We start from the raw sequence: 20,700 nt of genomic DNA, 5'->3' as shown, positions 1-20,700 counted from the left end.
CAAATACTGCTTCACCCGTGCCAGTTATCTAAATTGTAATGTTGAAGCCCCAGCAGCAGTACTTGTTACAGTCATAGAGCTGTATAGCATGGAAACAGGCCTTCACCCAGCTGTGATGCTGATCTACACCAATCTAATTTGCACATGCACCTCTATTCATTCCTATCCAAGTACCTGTCCAAATACCGTTTAATCACTGTAATTATAAATGCCTCTATGACTTTCTCTGGCACCTCATTCCATATAACTACCCCTGGGGGAGAATCTTGCCTTCAGATATTAATTTCTCCAGTTTTACCTTAAGTTTCTGCTCTCTAGTTTCCGACACCCCCACCTGATCAAATAAAGACTATTTACTGTATCTATGCCCCCTCAATTTATAAATCCCTCAACTTTTTTAAACCTCACAAGGCTATTGCCAACCAGAAAAAGATCCATTTATGCCAAATCCTTGTTTAATATTTGCTCGCCAATCTTCAACCTACCCGAATACGCTCCCTCCAACCCCATGAGCTTTTATTTTATGCAATAACATTTGACATAACACTTTATCAAATGTCTTCAGGAAATCCAAGAAAAGTACATCCACCATTTTCTCTTTATCAACTGCATGTTACATTTTCAAAGATTTCCGTTGGTCAAATATAATTTCTCTTTCAGAAAATAAGTTTTGACTTTGCCGAATCCCCTTGAACTTTTCGTAGCACCCCTAACACCTTTAATAATAACTTAACATTTTCCCTCTGACAAATGTTCAGCTACTTTGTCTGCATTTTCTGCTTTCCATCTCTCTCCCTTTTTGAATTTGCTATTTTCCAAGCTGGTGAAACCTTCCCAAAATGTCGAGAACTTTAGAAATTCAAAGCTAATATAACAATTGTCTCACCAGGCACTACCTTTAGGATCCTTGGACCAATCTATTGGACTCACGGCCTTATCAGGCTACAGCTCCAACAAAGGCAGCACAGTGGTGCATTTGATCGAGTTGCTGCTTCACATTCACAGCATCAGAGATCCAAGTTCAATCCTGACCTCCATATGTGTAATGTTGTCTGCTCTCCCTACGACCATACATGTTTCCTCCAGGTGCTCTAATTTTCTTCCACGTCCTAAAGTGGTGTGGGTTGGTAGATTAACTGGCCACTGTAAATTGTCTTTGTGTGAAGGTGAATGTTAGAATCTGGGGGGAGTTGATGAGAATGTGGGGAGAATAAATAGTAGAATTACAGGACTCATCTAAATGGCTGTTTGATGGCTAGCACATAATTGGCGATCTATAGGGCCTATTTCCATGCTGTATCTCGATGACCCTACTTTGTTGAGTACCATTTCCCAGTGTTTGTAATTTTCATGCATTTCTTCCTCACTCCAACCCCCAACCTACAGCTGTATGATTGGTGTATGTGCATGGCACGGGCATGTTACTCCACACTAGTTGGTTGTTCATTACTGGCATGGAAAACCCCACTGAAAAAACTCCATTCCTCCAGCGTGCCATCATAATTGTCATGTCCTCTCAGAACCAGCAGCAAAACAACAAATTAGGGTAAGGCAGATTGCTGCATTATTAGACAGGAGCTAGGGAGTTGTTATTGCGCAAGTCCAAATCTGACTTGTGAAAGGCCAGCTGATAAGAATTTAGGACAGAAAAAGTTCGGTAAGGAGGAGGGATGAGGATGCCAAGCTAAGGGAACTTTGGTTTCCCAGAGTTTGTAAATTTGGTTTAAAAAAGCACACGTAATGTTTAGAAAGATGAAATCAGATACAAAGTCAAAGTACATTTTATTCGTCACATGCACATCACATGCAGTGAAATGAATTTGCCAGCAGCGATACATTTAAAAAGAACACACAATACACAATAAAAATGTAACGCAAACATCCACCACAGCATTCTTCACTGTGGTGGAAGGCAACAAAGTTCAGCCAATCCTCCTCCTAGTTCACCCGTGGTCGGGGTCATAGACCCTCCGTAGTCGCCGCTACAGACAGCCCAATGTACAGGCGGTGGAACATACTCGGCACTTTCCTACCAGAGACTTCGGCTTCAGGATGTTATAGCCCGCAAGCCGGCAGTTGGAGCTCTTCTCCGGCGAGGGATCCCAGGCTCCGGAGGGTAAGTCCACGCCCCGCCCGCGGCTAAAAGCTCCGCGGACCACAGTCCCTACGGTGCCAAAGTCACCAGGCCAGCGATCAGAACACTCCTCTCTGGTGACCCGCGGCAATGGTTCGCCCGCTCCGCAATGGAAAGTCCACGCTGCGCCTGCTGCCGATGCTCCGGGCCCAACTCCAGGAAAGGCCGCTCCAATCCATGGTGTTAGGCTGCGATGGAGGCGACATGGAAAAAGTCGCCTCTCCGTGGAGGAAGCGGCCAAAAGCGGTTTTCCTCGTATCCCTCCCCACCACCCCCCACATAAGACATACCGAGAGACACGTTGGAAAGATCTCAAGTTAGCAATCAAAAGAGCCAAAAGGGGCTATGAAATGGCATTGGCGAGTATGATTAGTGAAAATCACATGGCTTTTTATACGTATATTAAAAACAAGAGAGCAACCAGGGAGAAGGTAGGACCAATTAATCATAAAAGAGGGAATTTGTGCTCAGAGGCACAGGATATAGACGGGGCACTAACCGAACACATTGCATTTATATTCACCAAAGAGACGGGCATGAAGGACAATGATATCACTATGGAGAATACTAATATGCCAGGGCACGGAGGATTTGGAGTTCGTGAACAGCATTAATCCCTCCGAGATTATTGATAGAAGCAAGAAAGGAGATTCTGAGTGTCTTGACAAAGATCCTTGTAGCTTTGTAGGCTAGGTCCCAGAGGACTGCAGAGTAGCCAATGTTGTTCCTTTGTTTCAGAGGGGAAGTAGAGGTAATCCAGGAAATTTTAGACCGGCGTCCTCACGTCGGGAATAGTAGGGAAGCTATGAAAGCGGATTCTTCAGGATAGGATTTACCCGCTTTTCTGCGCTGTCATGTCCTAAAAACTTGATTGAGTTCTTTAAGGAGGTGACAAAGGTGGTCAATGAGAGCAAGGCAGTGGATTTTGTCATCACGAATATTAGTAAGACATTTGATAAAGTCATGGTCAGCTGATCCAGAAGATTAAGATGCATGAGATCCATGGTGATTTGGTCATTTGGATTCAGAACTGGCTTACTCATAGGATGAAGGAGGGCTGTGGTGGAAAGTTGTTATTCTGGTTGGAAGTCCGTGACCAGTGGAGTTCCGCACGAATCTATACCGGGATCTCTGTTGTTTCTGATATCTATAAAAATGACTTGAACAAAAATGTAGAAGTGTTGTTTCGCAATCTTACAAATGACACCAGAATTGATGAAGTTGCAGGTAGTGAGGAAGGCTGTCCAAGCATACAGTGAGATATAGATTAGCTACAGAAATAGGCAATAAAAAAATGACAGATACAATCTAATCCAAGTAAGTGTGAGCTGTCGAATGTAAGGGGAAAGTATGCAGTTAATACAGGGCTCGAAATTAGTGGTTGCCCGGGTGCCAATGGCCACCTAAAATGCTGCCGGGCAACCTAAATGCCGAGTCATTTTGCCCGGCTTGGCACTGCAGATACTGGTTTATACCAAAGATAGACACAAAAAACTGGAGTAACTCCGCGGGTCAGGCAGCATCTCTGGAGAAAAGGAACGTGACGTTTCGTATCGGCGGCGGCTGTAGTGCGGGGCAAAGATACTTGGTGCGGGGTGACGGAGGGTCGGAGCGAATGACGGGCCCCGCACGGCGGCTCCACCTCCTCCTCCCGCACCCCGCCCGCCTTGATAGCGGCCGCTGTGTGCCAATCCACCAACGGCGATAACCGCTTTCAAAACAAACCCTCCCGCACGCCGAGGCCGGGAGGAGGAGGGAGGGAGGAAGGAAGGGGGAGGCCCCCTTCCGCCATCTGAAGCACCTGCACCGCTTGGCCCTGCACCTTCCTGTTGGCTGGCGGAGGAGGGGATGCAGATGCGAGGAGATCCCAACTGCCTCCCCCTTTGGCGGCGGCACTTGGCGGTGGACAGGGCCGGACGGCCAAGGCAGCGGGGTTATGATGCCGGTGTTGTCTGAGGAGAGATGACCTTCCTTCCTTCCTCCCCAACCCCCCCCCCCCCACTCCACTCTCTCTCTCTCTCTCTCTCTCTCTCTCTCTCGTACGCCCCCCCCTCCCCCCCCTTATCATGGGACCCCCCTCCTCTCCATCCCACACTGATCCCCATTCCCGCCTCTATTCAGTCCTCACTGACATCCCCTGTGCTCCCCTTCCCATCTACCCCCCCCCCCTCTATTCTCCCTGCACTAATCACCCTACCCACCTCGCATTGATTCTCCTACCACCCCACACCCATCCTACACTGGTCCCCAAATTCATCCTGTACTGACCCCCTACCCATTCATCCCGTACTGCTCCCCCCCCATTCATCCTGTATTCATCCACCCATTCATCCCGTATTGACACTCCTTCCATTTATCCTGCACCGATCCCCCCATCCATCCTGTAGTGATCTCCCCATTCATCTTTTACTGTTCGCCCCCCCCACCCTATTCATCCTGTACTGACCCCTCCTCCATTTGTCCTGCACCGATCCCACCATCCATCCTGTACTGATTCACCCATTCATCCTGTACTGTTCCACCCATTCATCCTGTAGTGATCCACCTATTCATCCTCCGATCCACACTGCACTGACCCCCCCCCCCATTCATCCTGTATTTAACCTACCCATTCATCCTGCGCTGACCCCCCCCCCCCCCATCCATTCTGTACTGACCCCCCCCCCCCCTACTCATCCATCCTGCACAGATCCCCCCCCCCCGTCCATCCCGTACTGAGATCCCCCCCATTCAACCCCACTGACACTCCCCGCGCTCTCCCCTCACAATTTTACCTACTCCAACCAACGCACTAATTCCCCTGTTTAAGAAGGAACTGCAGATGCTGGTGAATCGAAGGTGACACAAAAAAGCTGGAGAAACTCAGCGGGTGCAGCAGCATCTATGGAGCGAAGGAAATAGGCAACGTTTCGGGCCGAAACCCTTCTTCACACTCTGAAGAAGTGTTTTGGCCCGAAACGTTGCCCATTTCCTTCGCTCCATAGATGCTGCTGCACCCGCTGAGTTTCTCCAGCTTTTTTGTGTACCACTAATTCCCCTGCCTCTATCCATCCATTCCGCACCGATTGCCTTCTCAAACCCCCCCCCCCCCCCCCGCCATCTATCTACCCCACACCGATTCACACACCCCCTGACCCTATTGTGCTGGAAATGTCTTCAGAGCGAACATTGACTATGTTTGATAACGGAATGCAATCAAATGTGTTTTAATTCCCAATGTTATTATTTGTTTTAATCCATAAAGATTGTGAACACGTGAAACATTAAAACTGCAATGTTTGATTGTCACTGCTACCGTTGACACGTTATTACAGAATTCATTTTAACAGCAAATCAATGCTCTTAATATGGAGTTATTTAACTAAATAAATAATACTGTAGTTATTTAATGAGCAACATTCACAACGGCTTGAAAAGTCTGGAGCGGCTGCCTCCTCCCCGGAGACCGGGGAATCATTGTAAATCATAGCATAAATGTTAGTCAGTTAGTTTGGAGGGATTTTATGTGGTGGTGAAGGGGGAAACTTTAATTCTTAGTCCCCTACCTGATCGGCGACTCCCAACATCGCGGAGCTGGGGGCTCCGTCCGACCGCGGGCAGTGCCGGTTGGAGCTCCGACCCCGGCAACTCTACCCCTGGCTGCGAGGCGCTCCAAATATACGTTGGATTTATCCAGGTTTTACTTCTACAGTCGGTCATATACATCACAAATTTGATCAGGAGATATTTCAGTTGAAATTTTAAAGTAAATTCTGAAGTGAGAATGATGGAAAGCGTTTATTAATAATTAAAAATCTGTTGCGTACAAACTGGGTATCTTCATTGCTGTTCACAACACGTACATCTAATCTGAATGGCCGGTAATGTGGCATTTTGACATTTTTAAACATATTGCCAAAAGAACATTTGCTGCAGTTATATCCTTTGGCCATCTCTTGTCAGTAAGTGTAATGTTTAACCTGTCAGATGGGTATAGTCGGTTTTAACAGCTATTATCATAAAATGCCGTTAGAAATTTCCTTGCAACCTGTATATTTTGTTGTGGATAAACTATTTGGGAAGCGAGAGTGTTTCTGTACCAATAGCAATAACGACCCATGTTATGGCCATGTCATAATTTTCGGTCTTTCACTGAAAACATGCTTGCATCAATCTGTAGTGTGCATGGTTAAGCATATATGTTACCATGGTCCAGGATTTATTGACACAGGTTGATCATACGCTGAATAATCCAACCACATTTTTGTTTGGAAGTGGAAAGAAATAATAAAAATTGCATTCATTGCAACGTGTAAAAATAGTTGAGATACTGTATTATAATTTTGCTGCATGTCATTGTGGTCTATATCATGTCTTGATTGGTGAATATGTTTAGTTTGTGACTTTATTTGAAGCAAAAATAATATGTGAATGCTTCATTGAGCATAATTCCGACTGGTAACTACGCACTTCGTCCGAGCACATTATCGCACACATCATGCAATCCGCCTTAAATGACCACATAAACTGTCATTTGGCAACCTAAAAAGCTGTCAAGGTTGCCCGGCTGGCAACAGGGAAAAAAAGTTAAGTGAGAGCCCTGTAATAGCAAGACTCATAACAGCTTTGATGTACAAAGGCATCCAAATCCATAGCTCCCTAGAAGTGGCAACACAAGTTGTTAGTGTGGTAACGATGGTGTATGGTGTGCTCATCTTCATAAGTTGGAGCAGTGAAGTACAAGAATCAGGAAGTCATGTTGTAGTTTTATAGGACTTTGGTTAGGCTGCATTGGGAGTATTGTGTACAGTTCTGGTCTCCCCATTACAGGAAGGATGTGGATGCTTTGGAGAGAGTATAAAAGAGATTTAAAAGAATGATGCCTGGATTAGAGAGTGAACCTGCCTGGACAGTTTGAACAAACTTTGATTGTTTTCTGTGAATAAACCTGATAGAAGAATACAAAATTAAGCGAGACATAGGTATAGGAGAGAATTAGAATCTTTTTCTCAGGGTGGAAATATATCAGACAAGTTTAAAGGGCAGGGCAAGTTTTTTTTTTACATAGAGAGTGGTGGCTGTGTGAGGTAGGAATGGAGGCAGATACAATAGTGACATTTGAGTGGCTTTTAGATAGACACGTGGTTATGCAGGGAACAGAGAAATATGGATCAAGTGCAGGCAGAGGCGTTTAACATAAGTTGGCATCATGTTCAGTATGGGCATTATGGGCCGAAGGGACTGTTCCTGTGCTTTTCTATATATTGATTGCATCCTTTGTCCCTTGAGTGTTTGTGTTTCTCTTTGATAATATGAAACTAGTGATAATGGAAATTAGGTCTAAAGCCTGCAAATCCCTACTCAACACTATTATAGGAGCACCTTTACCAAAGAACTACTACAATTTAAGAAGGTGGTTTACCAGCATCTTCCCAAGGTTTGTGATATAATTAGAATAGGCAACAAAAACTGGCCTTGGAAGTGATGCCACATCTTACAGGATGACAAATAGGAAAATAATACATAACAGAAGCCAATGATTTAGCCTATGTATTTCTGCTGGCTCGTTAAAGGATTAATATGATTTTGGCTTTGGTTCCCTGCCCTATACCCTATTCTTCCCTTTTGAGAACATTCTCAATGGCCCTTCTAGTGACTCATTAGGTAGTGAGTTTCATACTTTCTGCAAAACCATTTTTTTCATCAAATAATTTCTGGTTCTTTTGACATTTACTTTACATTTATGTCCTCTGATTCTAAACAGTCTTAATTATCTTATCAAAATTCTTCCTGTTGAAGCTAATAATGTTAATTTACCCATCTAATTTCTGCTATCAATCTATGAAGTTTCCCCTGTACTCTAGTTTAGGATGATATTCGTCCAGAAGTGGTCAGAATTATCCAGCTGAAGTCCCAAAGAGGATTTAAAAAAATGATTTAGCATAAATTCTGTACTTTAATTTATCAATATGCCATTAAAAAAAAATCAACTTTCCTTGCCACCTTCAAAAATTCTGTGTCTTTTTGTCTTGCATACCATACCTTTTAAAAATCATACCATATATATTCTATCAACTCTCCTCCATTTTCCTATGGAATTAAACAGTCCACAATTACAGTGTGGAATTTCAGGTTTATGACCTTCAATGCAAGCCAGATTCAACATCTTAAACAATCATCCTACACTCGAATTCCTCTGAATTTGAACTTCCTAGTCCAAATCGTAAAGTCTTTATCAAACTGACCAACGTGCCTCTGCAAAGTCTGCACCAGTTTGTACTTTCCCTCCTTGCTCAGCTTGTGGGAGAATTTAGTTATCTCAACCATACTTTCCATAACCTAATTCAGAAATTGAATAAGTCTCCATTCCCCAGAGTTAATATTTCTCACCACGCAATGCACAAAGTACATTCCATATGCTTTAAAAAAAAAGATTTTTACTCTGAATAATGCCCATGAACTGAAGGAAAAGCAAGTGCATTTGGTTTCAAGTTGTTTGGAGCGGAAATCGAAAAGATTGTGATTGTATATTAAGATATCTACCAACCTTGATGAAATATTTTAGTTCATGTCTTGAGATGATGGACCATTGAGAATTAATGTGAATCAGTGTGGGCAATGGGGTTCTTGACATATTGAATCTGATGGAGATGGAAAGTGAAGGAACTGGTAAAGAATACATTGGATGAGTTAAGTTCACGAGCTTGCGACTATGAAGTTACAACTTTAATGGAACATTATTAAGCTTACACTTGAAAATTGCTGTTTCAGTCTTTCAGTATTTAGTCTCCATTGTGCCTTGAAGTTCATCATACATTTAATCCATGGAGTAACCAGTTATCTCAAACACAGAGGAACATAAAGCACTTACTAGCTAGCACCGGCATTCAATATGATCATGGCTGATCATCTAAAATCAGTACCCCGCTCCTGCTTTTTCCCCATATCCCTTGATTCATTTAGCCCTAAGGGCTAAATCTAACTCTCTCTTGAAAATATCCAGTGAATTGGCCTCCACTGCCTTCTGTGGCAGAGAATTCCACATATTCACAACTCTCTGGGTAAAAACGATTTTTCTCTTCTCAGTCCTAAATGGCCTACCACTTATTCTTAAACTGTGACCCTGGTTCTGGATTCCCCCAACATTGAAAACATTTTTCCTGCATCTAGCCTGCCCAATCCTTTAAGAATGTTATATGTTTCTATAAGATTCCCTCTCATCCTTCTAAATTCCAGTGAATACAAGCCCAGTCAATCCATTCTTTCATAATATGTCAGTCCCACCATCCCGGGAATTAACCTGGTGAACCTATGCTGCACACCCTCAATGAAAGCCAACAGTCCATTAGCTTTCTTCACCGCCTGTGGTACCTGCATGCTTACTTTAAGTGACTGATGTACAAGCACACCCAGGTCTCGTTGCACCCCTTTCCCTTATCTGACACCATTCAGATAATAATCTGCCTTCCTGTTGTTCTTGTCACCAAAGTGGATAACCTCACATTTATTCACATTATACTGCATCTGCCATGCATCTGCCCACTCACCCAACCTATCCGTCACCCTGTAGCCTCATGGCATTATCCTTGCAGCTCACACTGCTACCCAGCTTGGTGTCATCCGCAAACTTGGAGATGTCAAATTTAATTCCCTCGTCTAAATCGTTAATATATATTGTAAATAACTGGGGTCCCAGCACCGAGCCTTGCGGCACTACCTGCCATTCTGAAGGACCCCGTTTATTCCTACTCTTTGCTTCCTGTCTGCCAACCAATTCTCTATCCATGTCAATACCCTACCCCTAATACCATGTGCTCTAATTTTGCACACTAATCTCTTGTGTGGGACCTTGTCAAAGGCTTTTTGAAAGCCCGGATACACCACATCCACTGGCTCTCCCTTATTCATTCTACTTGTTACACCCTCAAAAAATTCCAGATTAATCAAGCATGATTTCCATTTCATAAATCCATGCTAACTTTGACCGATCCTGTCACTGCTTTCCAAATGCGTTGCTATAACATCTTTAATAATCTACTCAAGCATCTTTCCCACTACTGTTGTACTGCTAACTGGTCTTTAATTCCCCATTTTCTCTCCCTCCTTTCTTAAAAAGAATTGGCTACCCTCCAGTCCACAGGAACTGATCCAGAGTCGAGAGAACATTGGAAAATTGATCACCGATGTGTCCACGGTTTCTAAGGCCACCTCCTTGAGTACTCTGGGATACAGACCATCAGGTCCAGGGTATTTACATATCTCTACAGATAAAAAAAAATTCTACATTACATCACTTAACATAGAAATAACTGCTTGCATACACGGAGCGTAGACCTTTGTTCCCGCCTTAAATGAAAAATATTGTTTGTGGAAAACATATTTCATTGTGAAAGCAATTAGATTTTAAAACTTACTATTTAGTAGAATCCGACAACTGGTACTCTCTCCTTCGGTCATAGGATTCCTGGATGCCTGGGTCCACCCATAAACATTTTATTGCATCCACGTAAGGGTTTTCAAAGATTGTCACCTTTTCTACATCAATCTCACGAACCAGCTGTGCATGTGCCTGTAGAGAATTAAATTGTTGTAAATTAAATACTTTCATCATTCTTAAAGCTTTGCAGGACTCCGTTTTAAAATCTATGATCAACAAAAAATTAGCACCGTAATATGATTTGCACAAGAATCCATTACATGATTGAAGTATATAGGATATAATCCTAAAACCATCACACAAAAATGAACATGGTAGCCAACCAAAACTATACCCACAGTGGAATGACTGGAAATGTTCTGAAATCTTGGGATTTCAGTCTTGAGGCCAGCTTCCTCCTATCAAAAGATGAATGGTTTTCCAGGCAGAGTGCTCCCAGTAAAACATTTCCCTGTGCATGGTGGACAGCCTGATTGTATACATGTATAGATTTTTCTTTGACTGATAGCACACAAATAAAAGCTTTTCACTGTACACATGACTATAATGATTGAATGAATGATTTTTTATTGTCATGTGACAAGTCACAGTGATATTCTTTGTTTTGCATATCCAAGGTACGCAAAGAGTCACCACATAAAGAGAGCTGACATCCCGTTCTGACAATCGGCAAGATTGAGTGACTGAGTTACATATTACTAAACTTTGAAATGACCCAGGCACACTGAAGTAGTTCATCTAGTCCACATATCTTCCTCAAAATGGAAGCTCAAATGGTATCTGAGACTTTGGACGATTGGACCTAAAATATATCATCTTAACCAAGGAGTGAGAAATACACTAATACAATTCCGAGAATTGGGCTGAAGGGATGACAGTAGACATGTGGGAAATAGACAAAATTGACTTTTGCTTTGCTGAACACCTTTATTCCATCCACAGGAATGCCCCTAAGCTTCTAGCTGCAACTTCAATTTTCCCGCCCACTCCAACTTTGACTAATCTATCCATGAGCTGTTACAACGAGGCCCACTACAACTTTGAAGAACAGCTCATCTATTTTTGGACACATTGCAACCTTCCAGAATCAATATCAAATTCACCAACTTTAGGTAACTCACTCCGACTGTGTCAGAACTGCCAATCATAATTTTGGTTTCATTTTTCTCTTTTTACTTGTGTAGTCTAGTCTGCTTGGTACACTTCACCGCTTTGCTATGAGCAACACATATCACAGACAAAGCAACATTATCTGATCATAATAGCTATGTGAACTCATTTAGTCTCATCCTATCAGGGAGATTCCCTTTGTTCAACTCATCTCTCCCCCCACTTGCTCTGCACCTGAAAACAAACATATTTCTCTTTTTCCAGTTAGACAGTCTGGTTTTAAACCTAAATATTAAATCTGTATCTCTTTGCACATGGGTCAATGCACATAGTCTTGACCCATTGATCAGTTGCTCATTTTGGTATACGTAGATCAGTTGTGCAATTTATTATATCCCCCTCCCATTCCCAATTCAGCACTTCAACTCCCCCTCCCATTCCCAATCAGCACTTCAACTCACCCTCCCATTCCCAATCCGACCTCTCTGTCCTGGGTCTCCTCCATTGCCAGAGTGGGCAACACTGGAAATTGGAGGAACAGCACCTCATATTCTGCCTGGGTTGCTTGCGTCCGGATGGCATGTACGTTGAATTCCCTTGCTGTCTCCTCCCCTTCCATAACCCTCGAGCTGTCTCCTCCCATCCCCCCGCCCTCGGGCTCCCCCTCCTCCCTTTTTCTTTCCTTCTCCCCCCCACCCCCCATCAGTCTGAAGAAGGGTTTCGGCCCGAAACGTCGCCTATTTCCTTTGCTCCATAGATGCTGCTGCGCCCGCTGAGTTTCTCCAGCATTTTTGTATACCTTTGATCTTCCAGCATCTGCAGTTCCTTCTTGAACATATTATATCTGTCTGTTGTGGATTGTCATAATGCTGGCTTACCACCAGGGGGAGGTGAGTAACAAAGGAAGGAAAGAAGGCAGAGACTGCAGATGCTGGAATCTACAGCAAAAGGCAAACTGCTGGAGGAACTCATTGGGCTGAGCAGCATCTATGGGGGAGGGGGGTGGGAATGGCATTGTTTTAGATCAAGACTTTGCATCACGAGTTACCAGTGAAAATAACCAGTATAGAGGTTCCGCAGGGGAATGGTGACTAAAATTAGAGCACATGGTATTGGGAGTAGGGTGTAGACGTGGATAAAAAATTGGTTGGTAGACAGGAAGCAAAGAGTAGGAGTGAACGGGTCCTTTTCAGAATGGCAGGCAGTGGCGAGTGGAGTGTCGCAAGGCTCGGTGTTGGGGCCACAACTGTTTACCATATATATTAATGATTTGGAAGAGGGAATTAGGAGCAACACTAGCAAGTGTGCGAATGACACAAAGCTGGGTGGCAGTGTGAACTGTGAAGAGGATGTTAGGAGGTTGCTGGGTGACCTGGACAGGTTGAGTGAGTGGGCAGATGCGTGGCAGATGCAGTATAATTTAGATAAATATGAGGTTATCCACTTTGGTGGCAAAAACAAGTGGGCAGATTATTATCTCAATGGGGTTAGGTTAGGCAAGGGGGAGGTGCAACGAGACCTGGGTGTCACTGAAAGTTGGCGTGCAGGTACAGCAGGCAGTGAAGAAAGCTAATGGAATTTTGGCCTTCATAACAAGAGGATTTCAGTATAGGAGCAGAGAGGTTCTTCGGCAATTGTATAGGGCTCTGGTAAGACCACATCTGGAATATTGTGTCCAGTTTTGGTCTCCTAATTTAAGGAAGGACATCATTGTGATTGAGGCAGTGCAGTGTAGGTTCACGAGTTTGATCCCTAGGATGGCGGGACAGTCATATGAGGAAAGATTGAAAAGGTTAGGCTTGTATTCATTGGAGTTTAGAAGGATGAGGGTGGATCTTATAGAAACATATATGTTATAAAAGGATTGGACAAGCTAGATGCAGGAAAAATGTTCCCAATGTTGGGCGAGTCCAGAACCAGGGGCCACAGTCTTAGAATAAAGGGGAGGTCATTTAACACTGAGGTGAGAAAAAACTTTTACATCCAGTTGTGAATTTGTGGAATTCCCTGCCACAGAGGGCAGTGGAGGCCAAATCACTGGATGGATTTAAGAGAGTTAGATAGAGCTCTAGGGGCTAGTGGAATCAAGGGATATGGGGCGAAGGCAGGCACGGGTTATTGATTGGGGGCGATCAGCCATGATCACGATGAATGGCGGTGCTGGCTCGAAGGGCCAAATGGCCTCCTCCTGCACCTATTTTCTATGTCTAAGAGGAGGAAGTGAAAAGTGGTCACAAGTGATAGGTGAACTCAGGAAGGGTGAAGGATGATGGATGATGGACAGATGGAGCCAGCTGGGATGGAGTTGAGAGTCTAGAGCCATATAACCATATAACAATTACAGCACGGAAACAGGCCATCTCGGCCCTACAAGTCCGTGCCGAACAACTTTTCTTGCCAGGTGTGTGATAGATGGAAACAGACAAGGCGGGAAGAAAAAAAGTTTTGCAGACGGAGCCAGATGGGACACATAGAAAACATCGCGTTTGCTCGCTGAATTTTCATCAAAAGTAAGTTTAATAGAATATTTGGACCTTTAAATATCCACGGCAAATGTCGGCTGTTGCTGGACTGCTATCTTTTTTTTTCCTGTAAATCTAACTAGCTGTGCCTCACGGTCCCCCTGCCTGACTGGCACAGTAAATTGCAGCTCACAACCTCATGGCCCTCCACTTTTGAGAAGTTTGTCACGTGGGTGCGGTTCCCTCAGCGAGCAAACGCGATAATTGACCTTTAAATTATACCTACTTACCTATCTATTTTTTTTCCTGTAAATCTAACTAGCTGTGCCTCACGGTCACCCCGACTGGTACAGTAAATTACAGCTCACAACCTCGCCGTTTTCTATGTTTATAACGGGTGGGAAAATGCGTTTTTTCCCATCCACTAACATGTACCAGAACCCTCGAGTGTCCTCCACTTGAGAATTTTGGTCACGTGGGTGCGGATCTACGCTCCAGTGACCTTTAGTGAAATCACCCTATAGCTGCTGGAAACTGATAAGCTAGAACACAAAGGCCACCAGTACTGGAATCTAATAAATAAAGATGATGATAATGGGAGTTATGCACAAAATGGTGGAGTAACTCAGCAGGACTGTCAGCATTTCTGGAGAGAAGGAATGGGTGACATTTTAGGTTGAGACCTTTCTTCAGATTGAAGAAGGGTCTCGACCCGAAACTTCACCCATTCTTCTTCTCCAGAGATGCTGCCTGTCCTGCTGAGTTACTCCAGCATTTTGTGTCTGTCTTCAGTGTAAAACAGCATCTGCAGTTCCTTCCTGCACATGATGACAATGGGAAATGTTATGGAAGAGGAGAAGGATATATGGAACCAGATGGGGGAAGCGGAGGTCTAAAGGGGTACAAAAGACCAAAGGTGTATTAGAAGGAGAGAGAGCGGAGCCGAGGAGGTAACGATTACCTGTAATAGGAAAATTCAATGTTCGTACCATTGAGTTCCAGACTACCCCAGTGGAAAACGAGGTCTTGTTCCTCTAGTTTGCACTGACCTCTCCTAGCAGTGGAGAAGGTTTCAGGTGGACAGGTCAGCGTGGGAATGGGAAGAGGAGTTAAAACGGCATGCTGCCAGGAGCTTGGGATGGCCATTACAGACTATACGCAGATGCTCTGCAAATCAGTTTTTTTGTCTGCACTTGGTTTTGCCAATGGATAGGAGGCCACAAAAATAAAGGTTACATTTGATGAACAGTACAAGATGCTGTCTAGTTCTCTAAATTATAACAAATATTAAGCTACCCTACCCCACCTCACCTCCAGCCCACAACTAATTTAACCATTTTCATGTCTGCAGTATTCACTCCTCATTGGAAACCCACTACAACCTGTCACATCATAGCTCAGTAGAACCACAGAGATCTGTTGAATTCTATTCTATTCTTTCAATTCCTATCGAGATCATTATTTAGCATCTTTTGATTTGAAGGAATTCATCATAACTCCATCAAGTAGTTAATTTCGATGTGTCAAATTGTGAAAAGTCAAGTATTTTATGTAAGCTTCTCTCACTGTGAAAGGTTCTCTCAATATTACGTATCTTATGCTGCATTACAAATTCCTCAAAGCTGCATGAATGGAAAATTTCAGAGACCTCCCACTGCTATCCTTTAATCTCCAGTGAGAATAAAAATGAATGAAATTGGTGCAGGTGCAAAAAATCACACTTATTGAAAATTAGCAACTCCACTTACACACATTTCACTAAATACCAAGTTTATTGCTACAAGCGCAATTATTTCATTCAACTGCAAATCCAATTAGCTGGCATATAAAAAGATATTTTGTATTTCTTACATTTTCAACCTCCACTTTCTGATATAAGTGTGCTGTTGGGCATCAGTTGTATAGATCACCAATAATATTGTGTTATTAAATTGCATCCTGAAATAAGATGAGATACTAAAAAGCTACCATATTTCTTTTAGCTTGGAGGTTACTGATTATCAGTCTGAATAGCGCTAAAAATTAATGCCACATGGCATATGATGTTAAGGCTATTTTACAGTAACAATAGCTTCACTGTTAACTCTGCAGTGTATAGAATCTATAAGGTGCGGAAATATCAGCTGTGGGGGAACAACATTCACAGTTTCATTGCTACTCCGTGAAGAAAACAAGGCCAATATTTTCAACGACCTGACATTACAAGACCAATTAGACGTACATCCAATCACAGTTACAACGATTTACCAAAATAAAATATTGGAATAAAATCTGCATAAATCTCAAAACCATCTCAAGTTACAAAACCAATCACTTGAATAGTGGCAATAAAACTTAAATGAGTTTTTTTACACCACATGCAAATAAGATTCACTGCTTACAATATTGACTAAGCGAGCATAAATAAGAGGGAAATACAAAGATTTCTACCAGCAGATAGTTTATCATCAAGAGCAGAGAGCAATGATATGCACACTAAGAAAGGCATTCACTATTAATGTGGTTCAAGTTCTAATTGCTGCCTGCATTTAACCGGAAATGTGCAATTTCTGGACCCAGCTGAAATGCTCATAAAACCATGGCATCAACTTTTCTGACAATTGAGATATGTTAGATTTAGTTGTTCAACCTGCTGTAGCTGCAGAGTACTGACCACACCCACCATTCTCTTTCCAGGAACAGTTTGCTCACATTCATGGTGATGTTACCTTGACTCCGGTTTAAACAAAACAGAACATGGTGTAGGTCATAAATTCATAAGTGATAGGAGCAGAAGTAGGCCATTCGGCCTATCAACTCCACCATTCAATAATGACTGATCTATCTTTTCCTCTCAACCCCATTCTCCCGCCTTCCCTCCATAACCCCCGACACCCATACTAATCAAGAATCTATCTATCTCTGCCCTAAAAATATCCATTGACTTGGACTCCAGCCTTCCGTGGCAAAGAATTCCACAGATTCACCACCCTCTGACTAAAGAAATTCCTCCTCATCTCCATCCTAAAGGAACGTCCTTTAATTCTGAGTCTATGGCCTCTGGTCCTAGACTCTCTCACTAGTGGAAACATCCTCTGCACATCCACTCTATCCAGGCCTTTCACTATACCCGGGACTTATTGCAGCACCTTCCTCATAAATTTGATGCCATGATTCTGACACAACTTCAGATAATCCAAAAATCCAATTTGAAGTTACAATTTAGGATTTTTTCTACCAGAGGCTACCTCCGACTCAAAAAACGTTTGATGACGTTTGATAATATTGACTTTTAATCTAATATCAAAAATGTTTTTCTTCAAATTTACCTAGTTTCTGGATCAATTTTTAAAAATAAAATCTTTTGTTATATTCAGTTTCAACATGTACAAAATATTGAGCTCTACCAATTAAAACCTTGAGTGCTAAACGTGCACTGTGCAATTAATACGTGTTGAAACTAATTAGGTTATGTATTTCAGTATTTCTCTTTTGTGGAATCTATTTTTAAACATAATTTAAATCCCACAATTTATGTTATAGTAAAATTACTTCTCATTTTTGATGAACAAAGCAAAATTGTTTTGTCATATTTTCCATAAATGTTTGGTAATCAAAAGATTCAAGTTTTAAATTAGAATACAGAAATAAAGCTTTGAAATCCTTAAGGCAACTCACTAGAACATGAGTAATTCAAAATCCTCCACAGATTTTAATTCCACGACCAAAAGCATACTCAATAAACATTGCCCTTTATTTCAGCACTTTAAATACATAAATTAGATAAAAACCCAGAGATTTTAGAAATAATAAATTGTCAGATATAAGCAGCCATTGGGGAGGGCAGGGGTAGAAGGTGAGAACAGTGTGTGCACACAATCTAGGTATTAAAAGAGTACCGCATTATTAGAATAAGATGTGAAATTAAATCACTCAACACCAGAATCAGAGGAGATAGGTCTGAGATGAGGATGGAAATGTTCAATAGGAACTGGAGGAACAATTTTTTCCACACCAAAGCTCATGGTACATGGAACGAGCTGCCAGAGGAGGTAGTTGAGGCAGAAACTATCACAACATTTAAAATACATTTGGACAGGTACATGGATAGGATAGAGTACGAAGGATGGGGCCAAATGCAGGCAGGTGGGACTGGTGTAGATGGGACACATTGTTCGGCATTGGCAAGTTGGGCCGAAGTGCTTGTTTCCACACTGTATGACTCTTATCGCACATTAGATGCATGTAAAAATGTAACATTCAAGAACTATGATGGGATCTTGATTTGTATCTTGGCCAATATTAATCTACTAGCTGAAGTATGAACAAGAGCCACAGAGTGAACATTGTTTACAAAATATGACCGTGTAAAATTGACTTGCATGTTGCACTAGTAGAGGCAACTTTTTAAAATATATTTTATGGATATGAAGCAGTCGGCAACAGACAAATTCTGACTGAATCCACTCCAAAGGAACAGGACATTTTTTTTTTAAACTTTTTTTATTAGAAGCATGTATACAAATAATAGTAAGCGACAATTTAATTACAGATTTCTTACATAGCTTCACTTTTTTAAATTGTTTTTAAAGACTAAAGATAAAGAGAAAAAAATGAGAAACTATAATCTAATAGAGAGAAAAAGAAGACGAAAAAAGAAAGTACAAATAACAAGATTGTGGAGATAGATCCAGGAGATGTTGAGTGTAACTATTCATCCAATCCCAAACTCAGGTTTCAACCCTGATTTTGTGTTAAACCAATTCACTTTTTTAAGAATTCAATAAATGGAGACCATATTCTAACAAATAATTCTGGTATGTCAATGAAGACAAATCTTATTTTTTCCAAGGACATTTTGACTCAAATAGGCATCCGTGATATTTTTTGAATACAGTCTTTTGACTCCAAATGACTCTTATGGGCCTGTCCCACAGGCGATTTTTCAGGCGACTGCCGGCGATTGTCAAGTCTTCGGCAGTCACCTGAAAAATTGGCGACTGTCAGAGTGGAACACACACACACCGACCGCTTCCTTCACCAGCCCGTTATGCAGGCGGGGGACAGGGAAAGCGGGGAGAGCACTGTCTGAGTGAAATTCACAGTGCAAAGCCAGTGTGATACAGGCACACACCGCGATGAACGGGAAGGTTGGCGCTGTAATTAAGATGGTGAAAGCAAAGAGGGGGGGAAGAAGGAGTGGAGACAACTTTTAAGAAGCCAGAGATACACGGTTCTTCGACCTCCTGGCAAACTACTACCACCGCACCTACGGAACAAAAATTCTCGCTACTCTCCATGGCAGCTTCAGCCTGGTCGCCGATAATTTTTCAACATGTTGAAAGATTTGCGGCGACCATAACGAGGCCGTGACTAGTTCCCAGAATGCGGGAACTCCTCACGACCATGAAGGCGACTACCTGGCAACCACCCACGAACATGTGGCGACCGCATAGTTTCCTGCAGTCGCGTAAGTGGGACAGGCCCATAACTAATTTCAATAGATGCACCATAGTAACCACCGGGTTACTTTCTACAATTCTCTTTCTGCAATTATGTAAGGCATGATTGTGATTGTTTATGGATGATTTTCTTGGATAGCATACAAAACAAAGTAATTCAATATCCATGACAATAATTAGCCAATACCAATTAATGAATAATGTGGGTGACTTTTGATACTGTTCATGGGACTATTATATACACACGTTCTAAAAATGTAAATAGAAAATTATAAATAGAAACAGAAATTATATTGGCAGAGGGATAGGATCCTATGAAGGAGCGACCATGGTATGGAGGGTGACAGTGGACAGAATAGGCAGGGGAAAAACAGGGAGTGAGGAAGGAATGCTATTTTAAATTGCACTTATTTTAATGCAAGGGGCCTGACACGTAAGGCAGATAAACAACATTTCTAAATTAGGATAAGGCCAACTTTGAAAGTACAAGACAGGAACTCGCTCAGGTTGATAGGAGCAGGTTGTTTGTAGGAAAAGGAACGTTAGGAAAGTGGGTAAGAAGGAACTGCAGATGCTGATTTACACCAAAGATAGACTCAAAATGCTGGAGTAACTCAGCGGGTCAGGCAGCATCTCTGGAGAAAAGGAATAGGTGAAGTTTTGGGTCAAACACTTCTTCAAACTGAGAGTCCGGGGAGGGGGAAACTAGAGGGAGGAAAAGGGACAAAACAAATTAGAGCCGACACTGATAGCCAAGGAGCCCACTATGGTCCATTGTTGGCTGTGAAGGAGGTGATAATGAAAGGATATGAACAGTGAGATTAGCAGGATGACTAGGGTGAGGGGGGATGGGGAGAGAGAGGGAATGCAATGGGTTGCTTGAAATTAGAGAAATCGACATTTATACTGCTGGGTTGCAAGCTGCCCAAACAAAACATGAGGTACTGTTCCTCCAATTTGCGTGTGGCCTCACCCACGACAGATAGGTCAGTATGGGAATGAGAAGGGGAGTTAAAATGTTTGTCAATCAGGAGATCGCGTCGGCCAAGGTGGACTGAGCGGAGGTGTGTAGAGTCCCTGCTTTCTCTACACTACCTGCCCTTCCATCTATTTTTGTATCATCTGATCCCTGAACAG

The 20,700-nt window shown here is 42.6% G+C and overlaps 1 protein-coding gene across 1 annotated transcript in view; it reads right to left on the bottom strand.

The window, feature by feature from the left end:
• The window catches only part of LOC129695757 (guanine nucleotide-binding protein G(q) subunit alpha), a 162,335-nt gene that overhangs the window by 28,748 nt on the left and 112,887 nt on the right, over window positions 1-20,700 (bottom strand). The window contains exon 3 of the mRNA XM_055633030.1: window positions 10,528-10,682. Coding sequence (XP_055489005.1) covers window positions 10,528-10,682 — 155 coding nt within the window. The remainder of the gene's footprint in view (window positions 1-10,527; window positions 10,683-20,700) is intronic.

Source organism: Leucoraja erinacea, chromosome 3, assembly GCF_028641065.1.
Source record: "Leucoraja erinacea ecotype New England chromosome 3, Leri_hhj_1, whole genome shotgun sequence".
NCBI classification, from domain to species: Eukaryota; Metazoa; Chordata; class Chondrichthyes; order Rajiformes; family Rajidae; genus Leucoraja; species Leucoraja erinaceus.
Note: the sequence above shows the minus strand (reverse complement) of the source record. Positions and strands in the feature narration are given on the sequence as shown.